At 39.2% G+C, this 25,000-nt stretch overlaps 1 protein-coding gene across 1 annotated transcript in view; it reads left to right on the top strand.

The window, feature by feature from the left end:
• The window catches only part of LOC133577648 (carboxyl-terminal PDZ ligand of neuronal nitric oxide synthase protein), a 111,446-nt gene that overhangs the window by 65,248 nt on the left and 21,198 nt on the right, over positions 1 to 25,000 (top strand). The window contains exons 3-10 of the mRNA XM_061931616.1: positions 7,140 to 7,232; positions 7,316 to 7,374; positions 10,810 to 10,918; positions 11,017 to 11,146; positions 11,229 to 11,389; positions 14,245 to 14,406; positions 16,206 to 16,401; positions 19,495 to 19,783. Of these exons, the coding sequence (XP_061787600.1) occupies positions 7,140 to 7,232; positions 7,316 to 7,374; positions 10,810 to 10,918; positions 11,017 to 11,146; positions 11,229 to 11,389; positions 14,245 to 14,406; positions 16,206 to 16,401; positions 19,495 to 19,783 (1,199 nt within the window). The remainder of the gene's footprint in view (positions 1 to 7,139; positions 7,233 to 7,315; positions 7,375 to 10,809; positions 10,919 to 11,016; positions 11,147 to 11,228; positions 11,390 to 14,244; positions 14,407 to 16,205; positions 16,402 to 19,494; positions 19,784 to 25,000) is intronic.

Genomic DNA, 25,000 nt, shown 5'->3' with positions numbered 1-25,000 from the left:
AACGAGAGTTCAGCCTCCTGGTGTTTAAAAAGTGACGCTCATCTGAGTCGACGTGCCAGACTCAGCTAAGAGCTTCAAACAGCTGAGGAGGTGAAAACATTTAAGTGCCTCAGCAAGTGCGTGCACACACACACACACACACGCACGCACACACACACACACACACACACACAGATGTTAGCAACTGCAGGCAGCAAACACAGCTGAGAACTTCAAACTTTGTTGTTGTCGTAAGAATATAGCTGCAGAGTTTTGTCTCCCCCCGAGAGGAGAACGTAGACTTGTGATCATTTTCATGTGGTTTTGCATTTCGGCTCATCAGACGAGTCACAAAGACGATTGACATTTCATCAAGAGCGTATGTGCAAATAGTTGGAGTCTCAAACAACGTTCCTGTTCTGCCCTCACTATATTTATTGAGCAGTGGCGGGCTGTGCGTTTCTCACCTTGGCCTTCAGTGATGTCCAACTTAAGTTGAGTTGAGTTTGAGTTTATTTCGAACATGCAAGCATACAACATGATACATCACAATTTCCAGTTTCTCTTTTCAACATGTTCGAAAAGGAGTAGGAAGAAGCAGAGCTAATTTAATCCTACCCCTTTTCTTTTACATAACAGTTGCTAAAACTTTTGTTCACTTCCTGTTCTCAATTTATTCACAATATACTCCATAAGTAATCACAATAAAAATAAATAAATAAATAATAATTGGTGAAGTAAGTTATATTTCATATGATGAGATGAGTAAGAATATTTTGAGAATGAATGAATGGATGGATGAAATACATTCAGAATGTTTATCATGGTTCTTCTTCTTTGTACTTTGAAAAAACACACAGTTTGAAGAGTTTCTTAAAGTGGATCATATTAGTACATTGTTTGATTGCTTTGCTTAATCCATTCCATAATTTAATTCCACATACAGATATACTGATGGTCTTAAGTGTTGTACGTGCATACAAATGTTTTAAATTACATTTTTCTGTCAGATTATATTTCTCCTCTTTTTTTGAGAAGAATTGTTGTATATTCTTGGGTAGCAGGTTATAGTTTGCTTTGTGTATAATTTTAGCTGTTTGCAAATTCACTATGTCGTGGAATTTCAGTATCTTTGATTCAATAAATAAAGTAAGTTCTCTCTATCCAACATTATGTATTATTCTAACTGATATTTTTTGTAACACCGTTAATGAATGAAGTGTACTTTTGTAGTTATTTCCCCATATTTCTACACAATAACTCAGATATGGTAACACTAGCGAGCAGTAGAGAATATGAAGTGATTTTTGGTCTAGAACATCCATCCATTTTCTACCGCTGGTCCCTTTTGGGGTCGCGGGGGGTGCTGGAGCCTATCTCAGCTGCATGTTTTGCTTTATTCATTATTGACGTGTTTTTTGCTACTTTATGTTGTATATTTTTTACATGAGATTTCCAGTTTCATTTATTATCAATCATTATACCTAGAAATTTGGTTTCATTTACTCTTTCAATTTCTATTCCGTCTATTTGTATTTGTGTTTGACTTTCTCTTCTACTGTTACCAAATAGCATTATTTTAGTTTTACTGAGATTCGACGATAGTCTGTTTTTGTCAAACCATCTTTTTCATTTGTTGATTTCTTCTGTTATTTGTTTTATCTTCTGTGTGTTCTCTCCTGAACAAAACGCTGTTGTATCATCCGTAAATAATACTAACTTTAAATCTTTTGTAACTTTACAAATGTCATTTATATAGAGATTGAATAATTTAGGTCCTAGTATTGATCCCTGAGGTACACCACAGGATATATTTAGCATTGTAGATGTGTGTTCGCCTAGCTTCACGTATTGTTTCCTGTTTGTTAGATAACTTCTTATCCAGTTTAAGACTAACCCTCTGATGCCATATCGTTCTAGTTTTTTGATTAAAATATTGTGATTAATTGTGTCAAATGCTTTAGTTAGATCCATAAACACTGCTGCCGCACATTTTTTACTATGTATTGCATTGGTAATTTCTTCTGTAATTTCAATTAAAGCCATTGAAGTTGAAACATTAGCTCCGTGTCCATATTGGTCCTCTTCGAGTATTCTATTTTTGTTTGTGAAACTCTCTAATCTGTTATTGAACAGTTTTTTAATGATTTTAGAAAATTGTGGAAGTAAAGAAACAGGTCTATAATTTGTAAATGTATGTTTGTCTCCAGTCTTATAAATTGGTGCAACTTTAGCTGTTTTCATTTTGTTTGGAAATTTACCTGTTTGAAATGATAGGTTACTAATATACAGCCCGAATGCAGCTGAGATAGGCTCCAGCACCCCCCGCGACCCCAAAAGGGACAAGGGGTGGAAAATGGATGGATGGATGGATGGTCCTGAGATCTCTTCAATAACCTTTTTTATCGTTTCCATATCAATTCCATTACAATCAGTTGAAGTCTTCGATTTGCATTTTTTCACGATTATAACTATTTCCTCCTGTGTCACATTACTGAGGAACATGGAGTTGGGATTTCGCTCTATGGTATCATTATAGTCCTGGTATCATTATAGTCCTCAATTGACACTGGGTCTGGAATCTTTTCTTCCAATTTTGGTCCAATATTTACAAAGTAATTATTGAAGCTTTCAACTACTTCCTTTATGTTGTCATTATTTTTATTTCCGTCTAAGAAGTATTGGGGGTAATTTCTCTTAGTGCCATTTTTAATAATGCTATTGAGGATGCCCCCATGTTGCTCTCATATTGTTTTTGTTCTTGTCCAATAATTCACTGTAATATTATTTTCTACATGATCGTAGTATGTTTGTAGTATGACTTAGTTCGACTTCACCTCTCAAAATATCGTAATTTACATGGACACGGCTGGACATACTATACAGAAACACACTTGCACTCTACTGCATATTGAATCCCCTCAACAGTGTACAAAACGGTTTATTTTTCGGCGCATTTATCATTTAATAAACCTGCTTCAGCAATTAAAACATATCTTACGTGGTACTGTAAAAATTAAAAGAATTGTATAAAACAAATGAAACATGAAAAAAATAAGAAAGAAAAAATATGTAGCACCCATTCGACGGCGTATAAGCCAGTTGTTTGATTCGTGTGAAAGTGGCGGTCAAACCGTTCACCGCCGGGATAGCTTCCGGTGTCGGCCGACCTCGTCTCACAAGATGTAGTTTCTCTTAAGTGTCTTTCTTGAAAATGGCCTTGCAAATATATATCTGCCACCTAATCAACATTTTGCTCTCCGTGTGATTACCGATGAGTTTTCTGTGGCTTTCTATGGCTCGTCTGGCTCCGGTGCCACTTCCTGTTTTCGCAACTCGTGATTGGATCCAATCACAGCGTAAAGCCAGCTAGAAGACCTTACTGACAACAACCAGTGATCTGATTGGCTATGGCAATTGTCTATCAACCGAATGTGTCTGTTATGTGTCCGTTCACTTACTGTGCACAGACGCCTGCATTGTTGATTCTGAAGGCCCTGGGCAGATTTCGTACAGTATGGCAACATAAGATAGCTGAATTCTGATTGGATACAAACTCTAACCTAAAAACAACAGCATTGGAAAGAGCCTAATATGACATGAAGATAATATGAATACTTTTAGATATTTAGGGAAAGTAAATAAAAAAATACTTTCATCTTTAATCATGATCATGATTTTTGATTATGTTAGGCCAGCAGAGAAGGCCTTGCTATACAGCTTGGCAGACAGCTAACAATCCAAGACGTTCCAATAAAGTTCCAAAGCAGATAAATCCATTTAGGCTCTTTATTGTTGTTGATCTTTCTTTATCTTGCACACTACCTTAGTTGTGTACTTATCTTTACTTTTGTCTTGTACTTTACTTGTAAAACTGAAATACACACATACTGACAAATGTATAAGCTATGTGATTCAAACAAGATACTGGAATGTAATACACGATATGTAAATATTAGCGTTACACAAATATACAATACTATCATCAAACAAATACTTCTGAGTGTTGAAAATATTTCGATGGTGGAAATATATGACTGGCAGCCATTTTAAGTCTTCAAAACATCCATTACAAAAATAGTTTTTCCCTAAACATCTTACTATCAAATTGAACTAATTTCCATCTTAATATTGAGTTATAAAAACAAGTTAAACAGTTTACTTACAGACCTATCTTTTCCGAGGCTTGTAAGAGCCAACACAACTTGTCTGCTTCTCATTTGTCTCATAAACTGACTTCCTGAAATCGTCAACCCAGAAGTGCCTAAATCGGAGGTCTGCAACTTGCGGCTCGAAAGTGGCTCCCTGGAGCTTTTTCGAAAATGTATGAAAATAGAAAAAGATGGGGGAAATTATATTTTTGTTTTAATATGATTAACATGACACACACCTCCCTAATTGTTAGAAAACCCACTGTTTATATTAAACATGATTCTCTGTTTTTAGCGATCACCATTTTGTCCTACTAATTTTGGCGGTCCTTGAACTCACCGTAGTTTGTTTACATGTATAACTTTCTTCAAGATGCCAGAGAAAGACATATTTTATGCCACTCTTTCTTTGTCTCATTTTGTCCACCAATCTTTTTAAGCTGTGTGTGAATGCACAAAGGTGAACTTTGTTGATGTCATTGACTTGTGTGGAGTGCTTATCTAGCATATTTGGTCAGTGCATGACTGCAAGCTAATTGATGCTAACATGCTATTTAGGCCAGCTTTATGTACATATTGCATCATTATGCCTCACTTGTAGGTATATTTCAGCTTGTTTAATTTCCTATGTCCTCTGTGTATTTAATTTCTATCTGCGTGTCTCATGACATATTATCTGTATGTAATATTGCCTACATTTCTGATAGTGGCTTGTGTGTCTTTATAGACCACAGCAAACGTAACCCAGCTTGCATATATTGTTATAAATCCTTTAGAAGAAGACTGCCCGCCATTTCCTTTAACTTGGACACACACATCTGTACCTTTGGCCATTCTAAGCCAGTAATTTAGAGGAGTTATCTCACCACCTGATAAGCCTTTTACTAATGTTTTCCAATGTTGTAAAAATGGGTAGAATGAATAATAAATTTCAACATTTCTGTCAACGAAGATTTGGGTCAGCCTGCGACACAGTCATTTTGATAGTAGGCTAACATAGCTAATATAGACATCCATATCATGTGTTGACTTCATTATAAAACTTATAAACAGCTTTAAAAAATTTTGCGACTCCAGACAGATTTTTATTTTTTTATTTTTGGTCCAATATGGCTCTTTCAACATTTTGAGTTGCCGACCCGTGGCCTAAACAAATCAAGCGTAATAATTTATTATCGCTACAAGATGTCAGTAAGAGTCTACAATCAAATGGGCATAACAGTTCCCTCTAAGTTTTCATTTGTCCGAGCAAAAGCACAAACACGTGAGCAACAACAAACGTGCACACTGTGGCTACACCAGCAGCACACTTGTCCCAAACAAAGTGAAATGTCCTTTTATTAGAATCAAATGACAGCAGCCATTTCGATCACATTATTTTCTAATAGAGTTGATTTGGCCCACTTACAATGAAAATACCAACAAAAAAAATTGTACTATGTCTGGGTGGAGGTCCTGATTTGTTCCCCTTTCAAAGATCACATGTTGTTCCCCTTAAAACATTCAGATGTTGCACGATGAGATGTAAGCATAAAACAAAAGTGAAACGACATGAGAACATTCTCCCAATCCTGCCTAACAGTCCCAGTGTGCTGAGATGACCTTAGATTGGTTATCTGTGATTGTCCAGGGTGTCAAACTTGGGTCGGATCATTTTTGAGAGTCTGGCCTGGCTTGACAACACCATGTCCACCGGGTTTAAACAGATAAAACGTGACTAAGCCATCTACAAACAAAGCGGTCGTAGCTTTCTAGACTCTTATAGTTTGAAAAGTCCTTCAAGGTGTAAAATGGACTGTCTTAAACAATGAAGTAGTTCACAAAGTGTGAGACATCGAGGAAGATGTCGTAGTCCTCGCGCCACTCAGACTTGTCGATCTTGCACGCATCCTTGCATCTAATTACGACTTTTTGCTCCTTGTAACGATGAAGGGACTTCTTATCTAATGACTCACCGTATTTCTCCATCGTTTCACAGCCGCTGCAATGTTATTTTCCAATAAACAGTTATATTAAACGTAGCGCTATCGCTAGCCTTTCAATATGGCATCTTGCAATGCATTGTGGGATACTTTAGCCAAAAATTAGGTTATTTTTGTTTCTTTATTACGAAAGCTTTTTTTTTACACTTATATTTATGCAACTGAATTTTTTTGCGTTTTAATTTTGTGAACTGAATTTATTGACATCAAATTATGCTGACGATTTCATAGGAAAAAAAATTCAGTGTATAAAGATTTTGTGTAGAAAAATTCAGTGCTGAAAAATTCAAACGCAAAAAATTCAGTTACGTAAATTCAGCGACAAAAAAATAAATATTTCGTAATACATACACAAATTAAATATTACATTAAGTGTTTGTTTTATTATGGTTTAAAATGGTTAGTTTGTATGTTTAGCACCTAGCAATGCTGCTGATGCTAGTGTTACAGCTACATCCATTTAGCACTCGGCTTCTTAAAGTTAAAGCCCATAACGTAAACTTTTATTCATGTTCTGTTGTCCATTTATACACAAATGATAATTTATAAAGTTCTTAAATCGTTTTAAAAATAGAAACATAAATAAATGAAAACAAATAAGGAAAACATTCAATAATAATAAATACATATATCTATAAATAAATACAATTAAATCAAATATGTTTTTAAATCATATTTTATGTATCTTTTATTTTGAAAGCAGCTTTTTCCCAGATAGCCAAGAACAAATGTGTTTGTCTTCCAGTACAGTACCACCAGTTGGTGTGACTTTTAAATTTTTATTTTTTTCATTTTATTGTCAAAGTTGCCCCAAAAAAAACAAACACTTTGGTCATGACGCACATCTGTCCCAGGAAACGACATTATTTTGTTAATACCACCCGTAAATGTCCCGTCTTTCAGCTTGTATCAAAACAAGTCCTCTCCCTTTATGTTGCCCAATATTACAGAAATGTGGACTCATTTTCAAATGCAAACTTTGACGTCACAAGGCTCTTAATCTAAAATTGTTTTGTTTTGTTGTCAGTATGAGTTCAAGGCCAAGAACATAAAGAAGAAAAAGGTCAGCATGGTCGTGTCAGTGGACGGCGTCAAAGTGCTGCTGAGGAAGAAGCCCAAGGCGAGTCGCCACGGTTACAAACCTCCAATCACATGTTGCGTTCCAGTCAGCTTACTTTTTTGTCCTTTTTTCCCCCCATGCAGAGGAAAGAGTGGACGTGGGACGAGAACAAGATGCTGATCATGCAGGACCCCATTTACAGGTCCGAACCATGACTGTCTTACGTGTCGCCATCTTTGATGTTTGCTTGCCACACTTTGCCATTCATGACCCATGTGCATGAATGTATAATACATGAGATATATATGCAGCTGTAATCAACATTCTATAGGCGCTGCTTGCATACACTGGCCACCTCATTAGGTACACATCCTTGCTAAAGATGTTTCAAGTGCACAACATATTTGGAGCACAATCAGTATGTTTATAACAATATTTTCTGTGTCCTCTTTGGATTTGATGGACATTATGATGTTTAATTTGGTCATTAATTTCCTAGCACATGTTCAGTGGAATACAAAAATAACTCTTTTTTTTTTTTGTATTTGGGATCTGCATTAGTCCCAAAAATTTGAAATCAAAATCTGGCCCAAATAACTATAATTAAATGTTTTGTAGATCACAATGAAGTGTTTTAAATGTAGAAAACAAATCATGTTTTAATATGACCCCTTTATTCCATCTTTGATTGGAGCAGCAGATTCCTCTTGTTTGGATTTTTCATTTGGCTTACTTGTTCGTGATTTATATTGCCGTGTGGAGACCAACTTGCTCTTACCTTGCATCTGACTGCTGATTGGTTAGCTGCTGCAAAGGGACACGCTTCAGCTTAGCGGCTGTTTTCCGCCTGTTGCTAGTGTTTGACTTGTCTCCATTGAATAGGGTTGTCAAACTATTGTGTTAATCACCATCAATTAATTCCAGTCACATTGAGCACGTTATGGTTTTTCATTTCTAACTTTACTGTCTCTGTATGCCTGCGAGTTGCCTCTCAGTCCTCTTGTGCTTGACTCAGCGCAACAACAGTACAAAATGCGGCACAACGATAGTATGTAGCCGCGGCAAAAAAAGAGGTCTCACTATGTCACGAGACTTGGCCGCCGTGGCCGGTGATGTTGGCCACTTTAAAGAGTTGACAGTTAGGTAAGCCAATCAAAGCCAACATCTCCTCCCATCCGTTTGACAAAGTTTAACATGTAATTTTGACAAATATATATATATTTATTAAATAAAGCAGAGGAAAAGTAACACGTTCAACATTCAATACTTAGAAAATTGCTCTTACTTGTTTTGATGTTCAGTGTTAAATTTGACACTTCATATATGACCTGATGTTTGTTTTGTTGAAGTCTGTTAAAAACAAGAACTGACTTTATGAAGCCACTTTTTTTGTTTAAATACCTATCTTCGGATTGTAACAATTTTAATTAAAATATCTCAAGTTTAGAGTATTTTTTAACTATTTAAAAAAAATAGATTCATTTATTGCTCATTTTGTCACTGCAAAAAAGAGCTGACAAAATATAAAATAAAATGACTGGATTTCAGTTAAATAAATACTAAAATCTAGTTCAATTATCTGTCCATGCAGCTAGTTAATTTGACTTGATAAGACACCCTAAATTAATATTGATAAATATTCACTTTTAAAATAGAAATCGGTATTTCATTCTGAAAACAAGCATTCAGGATGTTGCAGAATCTTTAAATACTGTTTTCTATGTGGGGGAAACCAAAATATCTTATTTGAATTGTTATTTTCTCAATTAAAAATTTTTCAACTAGAATTACACAAAATATAATTAGTCATGCTAAAATTAAGATTAGTATGTAAAGTCAATAACTAAAAATCAGTAAATAGCCCTCAAAGTACCAGTATAATGGAAAAACAAGTTGCATTTATATATTGAAGCTATTATCATATATATGTGATTTATGACACCAAAAGACTTACAAAGTTTGCGGTTAAATACATATGATCAAAATAGTGTGTCACAGAGATTCCCGAGCCAATTTGAGAATTAATGAGGAAGCCAGACACGTGAGCCGTGACGTAACGTTAGGAACCACAGATCCCTTTCTCATCAACAACAATGCAATCAAACAGACTTTGTAAGAGCCAACAACGATTACTTTGGGAAAGTTATGATCCAGACCTTATATTTTTGAGCCTGAACACAAAGTGGATGAGCAATAAGTTTTAGAAGCCGAGTGTTAAATGGATGTAGCTTTATTGTAACACTAGCATCAGCAGCATTGCTAGGTGCTAAACAAACAAACAAACCGTTTTAAACCATAATAAAACAAACACTTACTGTAATATTTCCACTCTCGCTGGGATGCCGACCGATGGAACGCTCATATAATCCCGTTTAGGTGAAGATTCAAACACAATGCTCACAAAGGGTGAAAAAAGTTGCCGCAACTTTATCGCCATCTCGGGGGATGTCAAAGTGAACCTGTCTGTCGGTCCATGGCCACATTTGTCTACTAGCAGGTGAGAGAAGCATGCATTATATTCTAGAATACTTATTAAATATACTGCATGAGAAGGCACTCATAAATAGCCGACAATGTCACAGTGCTGTGCAACACAGTAGAGAGAGACCCAAGGATGCAGACAGACGATGAGTAAAACAGTTATTTTACTGAGGAAATCTACTCACAAAAGCAATCCAAACAGGAGGTAACAAAAGGCGTCAGTGCGAAAAAGAGAAAACAAAATGTGCACCGTAGGAAAAAACAAGAAAAAACTACTATATGCAAATATCACCTAAACTTGGGTTGGAGTTGCAAGATATGCGAACTACATAAACAACACCAAGCTGGATGGCACTGGGAATGGCCAAGATAGTAGTTAGAAAAATACTCAAAGCATAGAAATCATATGCCATGGAGGGCCAAGGAGTGGAATCGCCGAGTGCCATCCAGCTGTCCAGGGAAAATTGGATGCAGATGTGAATGTCTCACAACTCCGCCCACAAGGGTAACACATGAATGCTAGGGAGAAGGAGTAATGTAGTAAGTACAAGGTCAACTACACCAAAAGAGGAAAACTGAAAATACAAACCACAAGGTGGCAGCCGGCGGTGACAGACGATTAATAAACTTACATACAAGTACATTGTGCTTAAACACACTAAATTAATAATGGATATGTTTCTTAACTAAATTGGCAATAAAATGTATGTGCAAATGAAAATACAGCTTCACCACTTTTGCGCTTAAGAGACTTCTCACTGATTTTAGCTCCAGACTTATTCTGTGTGTTTGCTATTGTCATTACTGTATTACGACAGCTGAGAAACATATTTTTTGTTGGCCCTCGAGTGGGCGCTATGGTTAAGAACGCTGGATACAACGAAACACAATTAAACATATACTTGTTTTTCCACTCTACTGCTACTTTAAAACCAGAGAAATTTCTGGAAATAAAATGTTAAAATCTTTGCAAGTGGCAAATAATTTCCAGTGTTTAACTCGCTTGACAGGAATAACTATTTTGGACGTTAAAAAGTGCAGTTGACACGTCAAAAAAAATGACATCCATGCAGCCAGCATTTGTGTCTTTTTAAGGACAGGAACACAGTTTTCACATTTTGTGTGGACAATTAAAGTTTGCCTTCCTGTTTCCCAGGATTTTCTACGTGTCACATGACTCCCAAGACTTGAAGATCTTCAGCTACATTGCCAGAGAGGGCTCCAACAACTCCTTCCGGTGCAACGTCTTCAAATCTAAAAAGAAGGTCCATTTCAACCCCCTCCCGCCCCCCCTCCCGCCCCCCCTCCCCCCCAAAAAAACATATTGTTTCCTGGCCCTGAACCTCCCATGTGCGTGCACCAGACGCTGGCCATGCGCATCGTGAGGACGGTGGGCCAGGCCTTCGAGGTTTGCCACAAGCTGAGTCTGCAGCACGCCGAGCAGGACGCTGATGGACAGAGTGACAAGTCCATGGAGGAGTCCAGTTCTCACGGTGAGACCAAGAGGATGACTGTGACCATAAATTAAGTCCCCACACAGTTGACGTACATTGTTGTGGTCTGCACCTGCTGCAGGCCGGACCCTGACTAAGTCTGAGCGAGGGGAGGAGGACGGTAAAGGAGGACAGGATGAGGAGGAAGCAGCGGCCGACTCTTCTCTGTGTGAGAAGACCCTTAGTGGAATCCTCAAGAGCCTGGCGGAACTCAGCGTGGTCAAACCAGGACAGACCATCACGGTGAGCAGTTCCAACCAACTCCTGTAGGTAGCGGGCATGTGTGAGTGTCTGCCACCTTCCAATTGTGACTTTTTTCTAACCACAGCTTCATCTGCTGGCTTTTTTGTGTCACTGCACAAGCCACCACTTCAAATGAATGATTTGAATTAAGAGAGTACCCACCGCCGGCCACTAGATAGCGCTGCTTCTCCAAGCTTTTTGCAGCCTTGATGAAACACAGGGATGATGCTGATGTGGGCCTGATGGCCTTGTCGCCGTGGTAACGCGGCAGATGCTGCTTCAGGGAAAGATGCCGGATGGCAGAAACGCTTAGTATTCCCGCCTGCTGCCGAAAGGTGCGGCCGCTAATCCTAAAAACGCTGCCATAATTCCCACTGGGGAACATCTGCACTGCGCTGATAAGCACAGCGAGGAGGAGGAGGAGGAGGAGGGAGATGCACTTAAAGAAAAGTACATCAGGAGTTTTTATTCAAGTGGCAGTGAAACAAAACACACTTTCCTCAATAGGAAAATGGTGGAATTAGGGAATTTTTAAACAAGGGAATTCTACCTAGCAACAAGTGACAGATGGAGGAAAATCATCTAATAATTCACTTTGGGAGCGAGCTAAACATTTATGTTGTCTCAGACAGTACTTTCATCCATCCATCCATTTTCTACCGCTTATTCCCTTCAGGCTCACAGGGGGCGCTGGAGCCTATCTCAGCTACAATCGGGCGGAAGGCGGGGTACACCCTGAACAAGTCGCCATCTCATCGCAGGGCCAACACAGATAGACAGACAACATTCACACTCACATTCACACACTAGGGCCAATTTAGTGTTGCCAATCAACCTATCCCCAGGTGCATGTCTTTGGAGGTGGGAGGAAGCCGGAGTACCCGGAGGGAACCCACGCAGTCACGGGGAGAACATTCAAACTCCACACAGAAAGATCCCGAGGCCGGGATTGAACTCACGACTACTCAGGACCTTTGTATTGTGAGGCAGACGCACTAACCCTTCTGCCACCGTGCTGCCCAGTACTTTCATGCTCACCTCTAATATTTTGACTTTAAAAAACTGCTTCTTCCAAACAAGAATCTCAGCTCATTTATTTACCTTGTCATGAAGATGCACCGCTCTCTAGAGGCGAGGCTGCAGAATTACAATATGACAAGCCATTCCAATAGCAGCCAATGCGCCTGTACAAACCCCAAAACCAGTGAAGTTGGCACAATGTGTAAATCGTAAATAAAAACAGGATACAATGATTTACAAATCCTTTCCAAATTACAGTATATTCAACTGAATAGACAGCAAAGACAAGATATTTAATGTTCAAACTGAGAAACATAATTTATTGGGGCAAATAATCATTAACTTAGAATTTAATGGCAGCAACACATTGCAAAAGAGTTGGCACAGGGGCATTTTTACCACTGTGTTACATGGCCTTTTCTTTTAACAACACTCAGTAAACGTTTGGGAACTGAGGAGACCAATTTTTGAAGCTTTTCAGGTGGAATTCTTTCCCATTTTTGCTTGATCAAATCAAATCAAATCAAATCAACTTTATTTATAGAGCACATTTAAAATTTACCACAGGGGTTGATGTACAGCTTAAGTTGTTCAACAGTCCGGTGGGCCCCGGAGCTGGTATTTTAGGCTTCATGTGGCGCCACACATTTTCAATGGATGACAGGTCTGGACTACAGGCAGGCCAGTCTAGAAGCCATGCTGTTGTAGCACGTGGCTTGGCATTGTCTTGCTGAAATAAGCAGGGGCGTCCATGACAACGTTGCTTGGATGGCAACATATGTTACTCCAAAACCTCACAGATGTGTAAGTTACCCATGCCTTGGGCACTAATACACCCCCATACCATCACAGATGCTGGCTTTTGAACTTTGCGCCTATAACAATCCGGATGGTTCTTTTCCTCTTTGTTCCGGAGGACACGACGTCCACAGTTTCCAAAAACAATTTGAAATGTGGACTCGTCAGACCACAGATCACTTTTCCACTTTGCATCGAGTTTGGGTCCAGCGAAGCCGGCGGCGTTTCTGGGTGTTGTTGATAAATGGCTTTCGCTTTGCATAGTAAAGTTTTAACTTGCACTTACAGATGTAGCGACGAACTGTAGTTACTGGTTTCCTGAAGTGTTCCTGAGCCCATGTGGTGATATCCTTTACACTGATGTCGCTTTTTGATGCAGTACCGCCTGAGGGATCGAAGGTCACTGGCATTCAATCTTGGTTTTCAGCCTTGCTGCTTACGTGCAGTGATTTCACCAGATTCTCTGAACTGTTTGATAATGTTACGAACCTTAGATTGTGAAATCTCTAAATTCCTTGCAATAGCTTGTTGAGAATTGTTGTTCTTAAACAATTTGCTCACTCATTTGTTCACAAAGTGGTGACCCTCGCCCTATCTTTGTTTGTGAATGACTGAGCATTTTATGGAAGCTGCTTTTATACCCAAACATGGCACCCACCTGTTCCCAATTAGCCTGTTCACCTGTGGGATGTTCCAAATAAGTGTTTGATGAGCATTCCTCAACTTACTCAGTCTTTTTTGCCACTTGTGCCATCTTTTTTTAAACATGCTGCAAGCATCAAATTTCAAATGAGCTAATATTTGCAAACAATAGCAAAGTTTTCCAGTTAGAGCATTAAATATCTTGTCTTTGCAGTCTATTCAATTGAATATAAGTTGAAAAAGGATTTGCAAATCATTGTATTTTGTTTTTATTTACGATTTACACAACGTGCCAACTTCAATGGTTTTGGGTTTTGTATTTGTGAAATATGTTTTCTGATTCTTACTCTCCACCACTAAAAGCATTTTTTCTCTCTCCTTGGTGCTATGTCCAGGACCTCGATGGAAGGTCGGTGTTTACGGTCACGTCTCAAGGCGTCACTCCCAGCAGCCCTTGCTCCCCCTCGCCGACGCCGCTGGCCTCCCAGCACTACCTGCAGCTCCTGCAGCATCAGCTGCAGCAGCAGCAGCAGCACACGCAGGTGGCCGTCGCGCAGGTACGACTCGCATTCGTGCTTTACAAAGTAACATTTAGAAATGAGCTGATCATCTTACTTTTGTGTTTTTCTTATGACATTTGAGTCTCATTTGCACTTCCATTTGATGGCAGTGCTGTAAAGGCTATTATAATATGTTGTCTAACCTGGAAGTAGCCTTTTCCAGGAAGAGGAATGTGTTATGCTGCGCCCTACAAAGTGTTTATACTGCAAGTATTGTGCTTATTACGCACCAACAGTTTTCATTACTAAATCTGGAGTTGTTGAAATCGCCATATAAAATGGCTAATGCTAATATTAGCCTGTCCATGGCAAATCCAATGTCAATTAGCATCAAGCTAGCGCATTTTACGTTCAAGCGTTTTCTACCAAGCCTACATGCTTTGTTGGTGTTGAAAATTGCAACATTACTCAGGAGTTTGTCTGAGTCCGCTCTCAGTGCTGCTGGAGTGATTGTTTACGCCAGCCGGTGTTTAGTCTGCAACCGGACGTGATGTCACGTGCATCAAAGGTATCAAAATACGGCACCGTTTGATTGTATGTGACTTGATAAAGTTCTGAAGAAATTTGTATCAAATTATGTACCCACTCCTAGTCATGGTGCATAATTTGAATTATACAGTATGGTCTGTGCTGCCCCCTAGTGGGAGGGGACAATGAAAGTTAATCAAAGACAATAAATGTTTACAAGTAAAGACAACGCAAAGGCAAAATAAAGAGTACATCGCAAAAGTGTATGGAAATTGTGGATCTATTTCTATTATTATTTTGATTTCACTCATTTAAAGTCAAACAAAACACAATCAGCACGACGAGAAATGAATCCTGAATGAAAAGTAGCAGAAAGAAGTAGATCATATTCAGACAATTACAACATTTGTTGTTCAATCATTAATAGAAACAATACTTTACTCAAAACCTTTACTATTTTAGTCATCTCTCGTCTAACCACAATTTTAGTCTCGGTGCGTCTTATGGGATTTATGTTGTATTGCTTCTTTTCAGTGCATTGCCCTATTCTGTGTCAAAAATTTTTGACTCTTTTGTCGCCCTTTGCTAAATTCCTCTGGTCCTGCGGAAATAGCTCTGTTTGGTTCTTCGTACAACCTAGCCCCCACTTTCCCAGAGCATAGGACAAGGACTGTTGCCATGCCATAGATCACTAGTTAGGGCCCGAGCAGCGGCGCAAGCACCACAAGGGCACGAGTGAAATTTCTATGTTTGTTATTATTATTATCATTCTTCTGCCTTTTTGAGGCCGTTTACATGCACGAAAAGTCCCCGTATTTTGCAGGCCCATCAGGTATGGCGAAAACTGTAATATTTTGGGGGTTTTGATAATGAAAATTCACTATTGTCTCTCCGGCGCCACCTTTAATTGATATTGTATTTGTCTTTTGGTCAAAGGTTACTCCCCCCAATGGGTTTCTTTTGTGATTGATGCTGTATTACTGGCTTTCTCAATGTTGAACCAAAACATGACTTTTTTGCATGAGCAAAAAGTTGCCCGTTTTTGGGGAGGGGGAGCTCTCTCCCCCTCCCCAAAAACGGGCAACTCCGTATTAACACTTCTTCTCTCTTCTTATATTCCCAAGGCAGGTGTAAAGATCTGGAAGATTTATTTGTCTCTCTCTCGCCCTCTGATGTTATTTGAGGCCTCAAATAAATACTTAAAAGGCCTTAGCTTTCTCTGGACATGTTTTGATTGAATGGAAAACTCTTTTCATCTTTTAAAATACAGAAAGAGATTGACATTGATCTTATCTTAACACACGTCGTTCTCTGTCTTTGTCCGGCAGGTGCAGCTGCTGAAGGATCAGATGGCGGCGGAGACGTCGGCTCGCATGGAGGCGCAGGCCCGCGTGCACCAGCTGCTCATGCAGAACCGAGACCTGCTGCAGCACCTGGCCTTGCTGGTGCAGCAGCTCAAAGAACTGGAGGAAGGAGCCTCCGCTCAGACGGCACAGTCAGGACGGCCTTCTGTCAACGGACGCAGTAAGTCAATCGCTCAATGGTCAGCTGTCTGGTGAATGTTTTGGTCTGGATACAAATTGAGGAGCCACAGTCACAGAGGGGACTTCATTATGTTGCTATTTTCTCCGCACTTTTGCTGCACTCTTTGAAACAGCTTCCAAGAGGGATCATTTATTTATCTTTTCTATTGGCGCCATTGTTTTTCTAACTGTTAAAAATACATCTCAGGGCATTCAATCTATCGCAACTGGACTGTGGGGCTTGTCTCTGTTTCGCCTATCATCCAACTAGATGTGACCAATCTAGGTCTAAGATTAGATGTGACCAATCTAAGTCTAAGACTAGATGTGACCAATCTAAGTATAAGACTAGATGTGACCAATCTAAATCTAAGACTAGATGTGACCAATCTAAGTCTAAGACTAGATGTGACCAATTTAAGTCTATGACTATAGATGTGACCAATCTAAGTCTTAAGACTAGATGTGACCAATCTAAGTCTAAGACTAGATGTGACCAATCTAAGTCTAAGATTGGATCTGACCAATCTAAGTCTAAGACTAGATTTGACCAATCTAAGTCTAGATGTGAGCAATCTAAGTCTATGACTAGATGTGACCAATCTAAGTCTAAGACTAGATGTGACCAATCTAAGTCTAAGACTAGAGCTGACCAATCTAAGTCTAATACTAGATCCGACCAATCTAAGTCTAAGACTAGATGAGTCCAATCTACGTCTCAGACTAGATCTGACCAATCTAAGTCTATGAGTTCATCAGTTGATGAAGTCTACTCGAATGAGAGGCCAAATGTCTTCCAAGACAAACCAAACAGTCCAGTTGCGATGGACTGAAAGCCCTGAGATGACAATGACCTATATATATATATATATATATATATATATATGTATGTATGTATATATATATATATATATATATATACATATATATATATGTACATTTATATATAGATTTTTACATATATGTATATATGTAAAAGGCCTGCTCAGTGGCCTTGTGGTTAGAGTGGTCCGCCCTGAGATCGGTAGGTTCAGAATCAGAATCAGAAATACTTTATTAATCCCCGAGGGGAAATTAAGATTTTCAGCACAATCCCATTCAAGATCAGACAAACATTACAGGGAGACAGAACAGGATTGCTGACGGGTCTGCCAACTTCCGGTGCCCCTTACAAAAAAGGTGAGATACAGGTAAACAATGGGGAGGTGGGGGTGAGAAAAAAAAATCAGTCTAAGCCTGGGCCCCTGGAGAGGGGTCCAGACTGAGACCAAGGGAAAAAACAACTCATAGCCATAGCACACATCCTTCTTACACGTGTGTAAGAGGGAAACATCAAAGGACATTAAAGACATTAAAGGAGCAGAGCTGATGCAACCAGCCACTTCTACATACAGCTTTGAATAAAAAGTAAAATAAACATATACACTGTGGTGGCCTCTGCGGTGTTCCACGCCATCGTCTGCTGGGGTGGAGGGAGCATGGCCAGAGACAGGAGCAGACCCAACAAAGCAACCAAAAGAGCAGACTCCACTCTCGGCCGCCCACTAACTCGGCCAGTGTCCAGTCCGCATGGATGAGCGAGGATCCGTCTAAGAAGACTGAGGTGTCCGATACCTGCTCATTCAGCCAAGACACTGTGAAGCCTGTCCGTCCTGGTGCTCAGTGCGAGCTCCGCATCCCTGTCTCTTCATCTGCATCTCCTCCAGTCTCTCCAAACGGACTCTGGTGTGGCAGACACCCAGCAGCTGGTCTCCATGGCCAAAAAGCTCACGCGAGGCAGATCCAGAAGTCCACAAAAAAGCACCGCAGAAGTCACGAAAGTGCCACCCCTTGTCACACAGTCCCAAAGGGTCCTGAACCAAAAGGCAAAAAAATATATATATATATATATATATATAACACATGAAAACAAGAGGGAAACACAAAAGGATGACCCAAGAGCACAGAGCCCCTGCCAACAGCAGCCACTACAGCGGCGCCATCTTGGGGAAATGCAATGTATTTAAACGGGTGTAATTATGCATTTTTTATAGTGGTTTGCTATTTTTGTATCATATCCACAAAGGTTAATAAGCAAATTGTGTTATTTGTGACATGTTTGTTGACTTTTTGTGTTAGTTGACCTTTTTTCTCCTGTGCCATGACTAGGGAAGGTTGTTTGGATTGGGTCATATATGTGAATGCTATGCATGTAATTTCTGGAAAGTACACTCCATGGTCACTGGCCTGAATCACTCAACTAGTCCATAAAATGGCGACAACTAAGCGCCTATCAAACAACCAGATATTTAAATGTAATATGCCAGATTGCTTGTTGAACTCATGCCGTCTCGCGGGACAAATTGAAGACGTCGGTGTGGGCAATAATGTGGACACCCCTGGTTTAGAGAATTATGTCAAAACTATTTTCACAAAATTGTGGTCAACGGGGAGATAGATTTGGTGCAGCTTTGGATAAAGTTGACTTTTTATTTTTGCTATGGAAACAATGTCTGTTTGTAACATCTTAATAGAGATTGACTGATGTTTTTCTTGACTTATTAACAGATATTTGGAGCTGATATTCATTTGCAGACAAAGTTATTTAAATATGAATAGTTTGTCAATAAACAGCTGGACAAGGCTTTTAATTATTTTTTGTAGTTTTGTTTTAGGAAACGTCAGCCCAGTAGTGACATAATGTTTTATGCCACGCTAATGTTGTGGTTAATTTAGCACCAGAAAACCTTTATTTTGTGCGTTTAGTGCTGCGGGTCAGAGGAGCATCAACATTTGCATATCAAATGGAAAAAGAATTAACAACAAAAGTTCTCTATGTCACAATGATTCGCCATCTACTCAATTTTATACCATTTTATAGCAGTTTATGGATTTAATACAATGTCCTTATTAGGAACCCTGAAATACTGTCAACATTTCAATTAAATATAATTTATATTTCAAATGACAATAACTGACATAGTACCCCCTCGAATAGGCTACAATGTCCTCAAAGTGAGGTGTTATAGCGCCACCTGTTGCCCTGCAAATTCACGTGACATCAGAGACAAGAATGCAAGCAAAAGTGTTTTTGGTCTGGTGTCGATCCTTCTAGTTGTTTCCACATCAGCGAGATCGCTGTCTCTCAGCCTGAAGAATCCCTGCAATCAGACGCTGGCGCAGCTCATCACCTCTACGCCGGTATGGCCGCCGCACGCCGCTGACACGGACGCCGTCCCCGCGGCCGAGTCCTTCCTGCTCAGTCTGGAGAGCAGCTGCAACCACCACGAACTCTCGGACCCCTTGGCCAGCACCAACGGAGCGGCTGACGACCGGGAAGGCGCTGGCGAGTGCAAGGAACTGGTCCCGTTCACGTTGAGAAGCTCAGCCAACGCGCAGGAAAAGTAAGACTTACTATATATGTATGAATGGATGATTTAGGGTGCATGAGAGAGTGGAAAGGAAACTCTTTGACCACATTGTCGTTGATGAACAAATATATTGGACAACACAGCAGCAACAAAACTAGGGTGGCGCGATATCATTGATATCAATTTGACCGACGATAAAGTTTTCAATACTATGGTTGTATCGTGATAACGCATGTGGATGTCACATTCTAGATGTGTCCCGCAAATTTGGCAGCCATAAGCGGGTCCTCGATGCAATGTGGCATTCTAGCTAGTGGCTAATGTCCCTCCACAGTACAAAGCCACTTCTAAATTACTAATCCCTTCCTCGGTGGCGGAAAATAAACTATATTTTTAACAAGTAATATTATCACTGGACGTCTAGAGGACACGGATTAAAATAGAATCATTTTACTGTCATTGTCATCATAGTTAACAACGGAATTAAGTGCTACCATACTCATAAAAATACACACACTTTTTCATTTTTAAACTATTTGTAAATGGATATTTTAATCGCTAAGCTCGCGCTCTTGACTTTAAAGAGAGGTGGGCGGATCAATACAAGTAACGACAGTACCTATACCAAGTATATTCTTGTTACTACGGTGATTAGATCCATATTTTCTATAATCACAAAACCTTGTGTTTTTGTTTACAATCTCAGGAAATTAGTCCCTGGACACAGAAGGACTTTAAGGGCAAAACCAAAGGATTTAAATCAGAGTCAATAGTAGGAAATAATTGTAATATGAAGTGATATTGTTACTCTGCTATCTTGTGCTTTTGTCTGATTATTATGATCAAAGTTGAATCATGCAATGATCTGGAAATTTAAAATATCGAGATCAGCATTGGTATTGCCAATACTGACCCTGTAACTACATATTAGATCGATACTCAAATTTGTAGTATCATCCTTAAACAATTTAAAGTATCCAAAAAAAGAGAAAAGTGATTGTTACATTTTAACAGAAGTGTAGATAGAAACATGTTGCAACAGAAAGTAACCATATATTAATAATAGTAACCACATAATAATAATTTGTTGAAAATAATACAACTGAAAATGTCAGAGTATACATCAGTAGCCAAATTAGGAACCTTTGTAGCTCGTTTTGAAATATAAATTATGTAATCATTTATAATATATTGTGATACATACAATTACTACACATGAAATATTCCATCCATCCATATTCTTTCGCTTATCCGAAGTCGGGTCGCGGGTGCAGCAGCCTAAACAGAGACTTCCCTCTCCCTAGCTACTTCGTCCAGCTCTTACCATGAATTGATTAACGTGGACCCTGTCACAGAATGTTGGTGACAAACCCAAGATGCAGAGAAGGCAGGCTTTGTGCGGGAAAACATAATTTAATGTCCAAAAATAAATGTGAAACACAAACCAGGAACTAGGAATAGCCAAACTGAAAACAGGAACCAGCAAACAGAAAAACTGGAAACAGCTAACAGGATATGGCTAACAGGATCTGGCTAACAGGAAAACACAAAACAAGGAGCTAGGAGACAGCAAACTGTAAATAGCTATAGGAACCAGCCAACAGGAACAGCTTACCGCAAATAAGGATACCGACGAGTATTAGCACGACAGGTAGTGATGACATCGACAATACTCCAGCCCTGACTGGAGGACAAAGCAGGTTTAAATAGAAGCCGGCCGATTGATACCAGGTGTGGCCAGGTGCCAATCAGCCGCAGCTGAGGGGAAACAGCGCTCAGGGAGAAAAGCAGGAAATAACCAAAATAAGAGCGCTGACAGGAAATAAAGACAGAGGAAAAACCAAAACATAACTAAACTGTCAGTGACAAACCTGACAGACCCCGACTTAAACAAGTTGAAAAACTTATTTGGGTGTTACTATTTAGTGGTCAATTGTACGGAATATGTACTGTACTGTGCAATCTACTAATAAAAGTTTCAATCAATCAAAAAAAACCCTGGGGATCCTGAGGCGTTCCCAGGCCAGCTTGTCCTGGATCTTCCTCGTGGTCTCCTACCGGTGGGACGTGCCCTCAACACAACATTAAACATTCCGCTTTAAAAAAATTTTAGGAAAGTTTTGCATTTTTTTGCCTTAAAAAAAACAGGGTTTTCTTTAACAAAAATGGCATAAAACATCTTTAAAAATTATTAAAAATCTAAAGTTAATGTAGAAATTCATCAAGAAATATGTGACTTATTTTTAAACATTTTTATGATTGAGACCCTTCTGGGAGCCCTGAAACAAACTTGATGGGAGCTCGAAAGCAGTGGTTCTCAAACTTTTTTCACCAAGTAGAACCTCAAAAAACACTTGGCACGCCAAGTATCAACATAATGACAAACATTAAAGGTGCCATATGTAATAATCATGTGATTTTATCATGTGATTTGGCTGTCTCCATACGTTTCACGTTGCCATAATGACAGCCGTGCTAATGTTGGTACCCATTTCCTCAGCGTATCAGCATAGAGAAGGAAATAGGCACTGACACTACCCATATTCACATATATTTTATTTGTCGAAAATATATTTTGCCCTATCAGTTGGATAACACATCGACATACAGGCTAACGGGCATATATTTCCCCCGTTAGCCTACATGTCGATTAGGGATGTCCGATAATGGCTTTTTGCCGATATCCGATATTCTGATATTGTCCAACTCTTTAATTACCGATACCGATATCAACCGATATATACAGTCGTGGAATTAACACATTATTATGCCTAATTTGGACAACCAGGTATGGTGAAGATAAGGTACTTTGAAAACAAATTAATAAAATCAGATAAATAAATTAAAAACATTTTCTTGAATAAAAAAGAAAGTAAAACAATATAAAAACAGTTACATTGAAACTAGTAATTAATGAAAATTAATAAAATTAACTGTTAAAGGTTAGTACTATTAGTGGACCAGCAGCACGCACAATCATGTGTGCTTACGGATTGTATCCCTTGCAGACTGTATTGATATATATTGACATATAATGTAGGAACCAGAATATTAATAACCGAAAGAAACAACCCTTTTGTGTGAATGAGTGTGAATGAGTGTAAATGGGGGAGGAAGGTTTTTTTTGGGTTGGTGCACTAATTGTAAGTGTATCTTGTGTTTTTTATGTTGATTTAATAAAAAAAACAAAAAACGATACCGATAATAAAAAAAACGATACCGATAATTTCCGATATTACATTTTAACACATTTATCATGATAGTCATCGACATCTCTAATGTCGATGACTATCATGCTAAGCATTCGTTGCACGAACATACTAGCTTTGTTAGACAAGATCATAGACTGTATTGGACAATATAGTTTACATACGAAATGTCCATCTCCATTTATTACAAGTAATAAGAAAACGTAAATGCCTGGCTTACCTATCAAGGAGGAAATTAGCAAGTTTGGCGTCAGAAGAAAAAAATATTCTCCGCCTTAAAGTGTCTCCGATACAAATCCTCGTTTTGTTCCTGGCTTTGTCATGAATAAGTTCAGAATCGTAACGAGGCCTTTTAGATTTACTAAGGTCTGACATGTTTAGTAACTTTACCAGTGGCAGTAGCTCGACGAACCTGGATGTGACATACTCACGGATTTTAGAATTGGTCAAACAGTGGAGGGCGGGACATCGAAATGAAAACAATAACAAGATTTCGGGGCTGTAAATCAAATTTTAAAATGAGCATATCCTTGCTGAACTACTGTTATCAGTTATAGAGGTATTGGAAAAGACCATGATTTATTAATGCCTTTTGACATATCAGGGCCATTTAATGATGACTTGACATGACATTATTACATATGGCACCTTTAAAATACATCAGCGTTAAAAAAAAACAAGGCAGGGGTTTTATTTAACAAGAATATTTAATATTTTTGGCCACCTTACTAAACACAGTTTGAACAGTAACACTGTGTTGGAATATTTCAGTAAGGGGTTCTAAGCTGACCCCGCGTACCACAGTTTGAGAATATAAAGATTTAATTAAAAAAATCAACATATTGTATTGGGTTTGAAAATTAATACTATCAAAATGGCCCCTGCATGCTTTAATTTTGTGTGGACTGGAAAGTGCGTCATGTGAGACACTCGTCACCATTGTTGCTCTTGTGGCCCTTCTAGACAATTTTGGGCCGAAAAAGGCGGTTGGCAACTTGTAGTGTAAGCAAACGTTCAAGACGTAAGAAAAAGCGTCCCTCTGTGTTTACTTTGACCAAAGCTTGCTTGTGTTTCCTCCTCGCTCCCATTGGGCGTCTCTACCAAATGGCTGCAGTCGTCATTTAATCCTCAAACGTCGACATGAAGTATGTAATTACTTTTTAATGAGCTCTTAATCCGCTTCAAGGCCAAAGCGACAAGCAGCAAAAACATGTGCTGTGAAAAGCTCGCACTGTCCCGCCTCCCTTGCCTTCATCAAAACAATGGCAATGAAAAAAAGGAGTGTACATTTTCCTTTGTGTGCCTCTGCTTCCACTCAAACATTGCGGTTTCCGCTCAGCTGCCCTCCCCAAAAGAACGTTTAAAGGGAAGAAAAGTCCAACCTCAAATCTTTTCCTAAAGAGAAGAATTGTTGCTTTCCAACTTGAAATGTGTGGCAGGATCAAACTTCCCCCCTTTTTTCCTTTTCTCGGCCGTTACGTAAGAAGCAGCAGGGCGTCTTTGTCCTCTTGTGGAGCTGAACCAGGACTGCACAATATTAGAAGCGGCTCTCGGCCATGTTGGGAAGGTAGAACGTGTGTGGGCTGTGTGTTGCAGGTGTACCTAATGCAGTGGCCCCCGTTGGTGCAAGAAGTTCACCGTCTGACTTTGAGGCAGTTGCTGCACTCGCCGCAGTGCAACAGCTGCACGTTTTAGTGCTCCTATTCCAGAATGCTGCTCGAGTGTTTTATATTTGGCCAGGAAGATAACACGTCTCCACTAAACCTCAGTTTAGTAGCCCCGCCCTTCAGGCACACACATAAAAAAGAATAATAATAGAAGATGACATGAGCGTATACGTCTTTAAAAATGAAAGTGCAAAACCCAAAACCAGTGAAGTTGGCACTTTGTGTAAATCGTAAATAAAAAAAACAAATATAATGATTTGCAAATCCTTTTTAACCTGTATTCAATTGAATAGAATGCAAAGACAAGATACTTAACGTTCGAACTGGTAAACTTTGTTATATTTTGCAAATATTAGCTCATCTGGAATTTGATG

This window comes from Nerophis lumbriciformis, linkage group LG39, assembly GCF_033978685.3.
Source record: "Nerophis lumbriciformis linkage group LG39, RoL_Nlum_v2.1, whole genome shotgun sequence".
Lineage (NCBI taxonomy): Eukaryota > Metazoa > Chordata > Actinopteri > Syngnathiformes > Syngnathidae > Nerophis > Nerophis lumbriciformis.
Note: the sequence above shows the minus strand (reverse complement) of the source record. Positions and strands in the feature narration are given on the sequence as shown.